The sequence below is a fragment of the Puntigrus tetrazona genome, chromosome 18 (genome assembly GCF_018831695.1).
Source record: "Puntigrus tetrazona isolate hp1 chromosome 18, ASM1883169v1, whole genome shotgun sequence".
Lineage (NCBI taxonomy): Eukaryota > Metazoa > Chordata > Actinopteri > Cypriniformes > Cyprinidae > Puntigrus > Puntigrus tetrazona.
Genome location: NC_056716.1, coordinates 15,902,289 through 15,907,288, shown reverse-complemented (window position 1 = coordinate 15,907,288; position 5,000 = coordinate 15,902,289). Strand labels below are relative to the sequence as shown.

Here is a 5,000-nt window from a genome sequence, read left to right as displayed (position 1 = left end):
TGCGTTTATTTCATCAAGAATGCAGCGAAAATATCATTACTCCGGTCTTCAGTGTCGCATGATCCTTCAGATATCATAATAAAATTGATTTACTGCAATTAATATGACCCTAAAAATTGCAATGTTTTACCTCATCCAAGATGTTTATGACTTTGGAAGATATATTTAAGCCCATATTCTATGAAATAGGTCATCTTTATTATAAGAAGCACATGTTAAGTCATCTAATGATGTATAACCCTGTGCTAGAGTGACTTAGAATGGCCTTTATCAACAAACCAGTTCAAATAATACACTTTCTTCAACATTGTTAGGAACTTACGAAGTGTCTTTGAAACGGTGAATAAGATCCTTCCTCTGTTTAACATTTTGGGCATTAAATTCTATTGTTCACATCCGCTAACTGTTTGACAAGCACACACACACACACAACTGGACAAAAATCAGAAGATATACTTGTTTAATGAGTAACGCTAACCTGCATCTTAAACTCAGCCAATCAGTGTGTCCATAGTTAATGAGCACACTGACATCATCTGTAGCAACGAGCTCAGCCCCGCCCCCTTTACTCTTCTTCAGTGCAAGTCTGTGAATAGGTTTTAAAACTCTTCGCTGTAAACCTTTACTGGAGAAGTCGAGGATCAATGTTTAGTGAACGCAGGCCTCTATTTCCTCGAGTCTTGCTCTGCTCACTCCGTCCTCAGAAGCCTGACCCCGATGGACTTCCTGTGCCCTGCAGGCCGGTCCGAGCGAGCGCGAGCTGGCCTCCTTCCTGACGGAGCTGATGGTTCTGGACTATGATCTGGTCCATGTTCCTCCGTCTCTCAGCGCAGCGGCTGCGTTTCAGGCGTCTCGGACGATTCTGGGCTCGGGCTCGTGGGTGAGTGTGTGTGTGTGTGTGTGTGTGTGTGTGTGTATAAAAACACTCATTAAAGCGCGTTTAGGGAAGCGTGTGAAGTACTGAGAGTGATCCGCTGGCAGCAGAAGCTCGAGGTCTCATCTTGATAATGACCGTTTGGCAGAGCGCGGGTCTGCAGCGGTACACCGGCTACAGCGAGCAGACGTTGGCTCCGGTGGTGCAGGCCGTCGTTCGGACGCTGGAGAGCGTTACTGACCGGAGCAAGGTGAGGCCGGTCCAATCTCACGGCTCTTCGGTGTATCGCTGCTGTTATTCTGAGTTGCTTCGGGAGCTCAATGCATGCTTTCCTCCTCAGTTGCAGGAGATCAAGAACAGGTACGTGAAGGTTTCTTCAAGCATCTGCAGGATTCTCCAGTGATCTTTGGTGCAAGGATCGGTTTTGATGCACTTGAAGTTTTTAAGCACTTAAACTGATTTGTATCAGCTTTTAATTATTTTTAAACCTTTCATTTTATTGCATAAAATGTATTCTATCACTGATTTACTGTAATGTATGAATGAACTGATGCGTTCAAATGTAAGTCTGCTTTTGATACAGAGAAGGTCAATAAATGAATATTCATTTGATTACAAGAATCCATGCAGTTGTTTTCTTCAGATTGCAAATAAATGACTGAGTTGGAGTGGAGTCTTTTATTTGTGGATGTTGAATTAAACGTGACTCTCTCAGAGGAGTTGAACCGCTTTGCTGCGTGCTCCGCTTCGGTCCTGAAGGACGCCGCTGTTAAAGAGAAGTATTACTTCATGAAACGCCGCAGCAGTGTCCCTGGCTCCTGTAACGAGTGTGTGTCTGTTCTTCAGTGTGCAACAAAGAGCACTGACGGCATGCCACGCTCTTTGAACGAATGTTTTTTCCACCCATTTAAATGACGTTGCTTTTCACGTTTCTGAAGCAAGGACAGACTGGTGCACGCAGATCTGGGGTGATGGAGTTCTTTAGCGCTTCTGACAGACTCTTACAGGTGTTTAAGAGCCTGCTGACCTGAAGAATGAACTCTGTAATGTTTTATTCACCGACGCTCTCAAAGGCTTTTATCTTGTTAGGGCCACGCTAAAATTTTTGACTCTTTCACTGCAAAGACTTCTTTTACGCCTTTAAAGAAGACCGTGCCTGAAATCTTGGGTGTCTCTCTCAGCTTGTTTCCGTTCAGTTAGTACGGGTTTTGATTAATCGAAGGCCTCGTTTGCATTATTCGAGAGAATTTTGCTGTAGTTAACCCTTTTTTTTTTTTTTTTTTTTTTTTTCAAAAGCTGAAATGTACGCGCTCGGATCAATGAGGCCTTCGATCAATCAGAACATGTGCTAATTGAAAGACAAGTTCATCAAGAGATCAAAACTAAGCAAATAAAAAAAGCAATATGTTTTAAGAAATGTTACCTATCATGCAACAGAATTAATTGTTGAACACAGACTGCTGCAGTGCAGAGATCTTTAGGTGAAAAGTAGGGTGAAGTCAAACAAAATAAACTCTGTGTTAAACACAAATCCACTCCGCTGTCCGTCCGCACACTGCTTGTATCTCATGGGTTGTTTTGAACCGAATGTCTTTATCAGAAGTAAAAGAGGCATTATTTCACCCGTGATGTTCTTCCTGTGTCTCCATGCAGGGCATGTTTGTATTGTGAGTCTGGTCTCATGAACATGCATAACAAATAAACTATATATTGAAAACATGGGGAAAAAATGGACACTGGCGTGCAAATAATAAGCGGCTTTGGAGTACATATGATACACATCTACCCCAAAACCTACACACACACATATACACGGCAGAGTCAGTTATCGGCTGTCAGTGCCACGAGGTTTTGGTGTATTATCTGACTAATCAAATGGTGATATTCAAATTAAGTAGACTATGGTTATTAAACATTTCAAGACATTATCATCAGCATTTAAAAAATAGCACTACACCAAAAGTGCATCTGTACCGTTTTTGCTTAAAAATGTCAAAGATCAATGTAAGTCAGGTGACTTTTAAACCTCCTTTTCCTCTCAGGTCATCACAGCTGCTGAAGTCCCTTAACCTCAGTTCAAAGCAGCTCTTCTCAATGCAGTCAATTAGATTTATTTCATTCTTTAAAAGAACTTTAACATAATTATTTTACTGTGAATTAAGAAAATATCAGTGTTTCCACAAGGCAGAGCTGTACCACAGCAGAATTACAGTAATGCATTTATTTCTATTTTATTATTATTATTTTTAAGGATAGTAGCGTCAATAATGTAATTGCAGTTATACATTTATTTACAGTGTTTACTGTAGTCGTATTCATGCACGAAAAAGTCTTTACAAATAGTGCAGAGTTTGCTCTTGTAGAGTCGGTGTCTACTTCCGCGCGCAGTCTAAAGCCTTGCTCTCCTCTGCTTCCAGTGTCAGAGCGCACCGATAGGTGGCAGTGAGTATCTCAGGTAGAAATTCCCCATATATCCCAGCAGCAGCTCAGCTGTCACACACACACACACACGCACACGCACACGCACACGCACATACACATACGCGCGCGCACACGGGCACAGGGCGCGCGCGCACGGAGAGAGCGCAGAGTTTCTCCAAACAGAAAGTGAACGGGAGCCACGGCAGAGCTCGGATTTATCTCGTCTCGGAGTTGCGAGCGATGCGCTGGCAGCATGGCCAGATGGTTCAAGGAGCACCTGGGTTTCAAAACCACCAAAGCCCCGCCACCGGCGCCTCCGAAACCGGACTACCGACACTTCCACACCGCCGTGTCCAGCCTCCAGACGCCGCCGGGCACCGGGCTTCTGTCCGCGCAGCCAGACATCCTCACCGCCTACAAACTCCAGAAGGAGCTGGACTTCGAGGATCCGTACACGCCGGGCGGAACCGTGCCCTTCTCCACCGGACCGAGCTCGGCGGCGGAGGTCAAGTACGTGTCTCCGAAGCACCGGCTGATCAAGGTGGAGACCGCGGAGCGCAGCGCGGTCAAAGCCCCCTGCTCCCCGCCCGCGGAGCCCGAGAACGGCACGCAGGAGAAGGTGAGAGCTCCTCCACGGCTCTTTCTAGACCAGACACAAACTCAGCAGCGGATAACGTTTTAACTGTCGAGAACAAACGACACTGTTCTTAAAAAAATCGTGCTGCGTTAACTTGAGATTTTAATAATGCGTCTGTAAGCGCTGAAATAACACGATACTCTAGAAGTACTGTTAGTCGTGTTAACTCATGAAGTGGTTTATACCTGCAGCAGAACCGGTCTGAAGGTGAAGATCTCTTCGTAGGAAGTCATTGAGAATGATTAAAGCTGCGTAGAGCTTTAGAGCTTTTAGCAAAAATACATTTTAAAATCATTGTATGATTCGGCAATAATACTTCTTCAAGAGAATAGCCACAGAAGCTGGAACGAACAAACAAACACCCTGGAGCATCAACTTTTGTGTTATATGCTAGCTATATAAAAACATATTTATGTTATTTATTAACTTATTTTTAATTATTGTTTAGATTAAGTCAGATAAAAAAATATATATATATTTTAAAATATTTTTTTTTAAAATAAGTCAGATTTCTGTTTATTTTTAAAATATTTTATGGTTATTTTGTTTTAGTAAAAAAATGTATCATTAAATGTTTTGTTTTATTAGTAAAATGGCTGTATTAATTCGTGACCGGTCATAAATGTCATTTTTCGATAAATGGCCTTTCCATCGAGCTCTGGTTTGTTAGGATCTGACAATATTTACACACAACTCTTTGAAAATCTGGAATCCTGGGAGCAAAAAAAAAATGTCTTGAATGCACAGCAACAACATCCTGAGCACTGCACCAGTCCTGAAGTGTTTCTGCTAGTAAATGCACTGAATATCTTCATGGAGCGTGATCTTTACTGTAGCTACAAATACAGCACTAGTCTCCAGGGTTAGGTTTAATACAAGTAAAATATAAAAAGTGTTCTTCACATTGCGTTTGAAACATTTATCAGTAGTGTCGTCACGGTGTGAAAATATTTGACAATAACAAGCTTTAGACGTTCTAGCATACTTTGTGAGGGTAAAGGGCACGCTTTAGCAGAGAAGGTCTGCGTCAAACCGGTAAAACCAGTTGTTTTATGTGCTCCACAACGG

The 5,000-nt window shown here is 42.6% G+C and overlaps 2 protein-coding genes across 6 annotated transcripts in view; both read left to right on the top strand.

The window, feature by feature from the left end:
- Positions 1-1,486, top strand: part of LOC122362742 (G2/mitotic-specific cyclin-B1-like) — a 3,882-nt gene extending 2,396 nt beyond the window's left edge. Inside the window, exons 7-9 of the mRNA XM_043264304.1 lie at positions 740-880; positions 1,023-1,124; positions 1,215-1,486. Of these exons, the coding sequence (XP_043120239.1) occupies positions 740-880; positions 1,023-1,124; positions 1,215-1,277 (306 nt within the window). The 3' untranslated portion in view covers positions 1,278-1,486. The remainder of the gene's footprint in view (positions 1-739; positions 881-1,022; positions 1,125-1,214) is intronic.
- Positions 1,487-3,378: 1,892 nt separating this feature from the next.
- LOC122362953 (SH2 domain-containing adapter protein F-like) overlaps positions 3,379-5,000 on the top strand; it is an 86,511-nt gene continuing 84,889 nt past the window's right edge. For 2 of the 5 annotated variants that reach the window (XM_043264768.1, XM_043264770.1), the window contains exon 1: positions 3,381-3,914. In XM_043264768.1, the coding sequence (XP_043120703.1) occupies positions 3,549-3,914 (366 nt within the window). In that variant the 5' untranslated portion in view covers positions 3,381-3,548. Of the gene's footprint in view, positions 3,915-5,000 lie in introns of all 5 variants that reach the window. The other 3 variants (XM_043264767.1, XM_043264769.1, XM_043264771.1) reach the window with 3 other exon arrangements.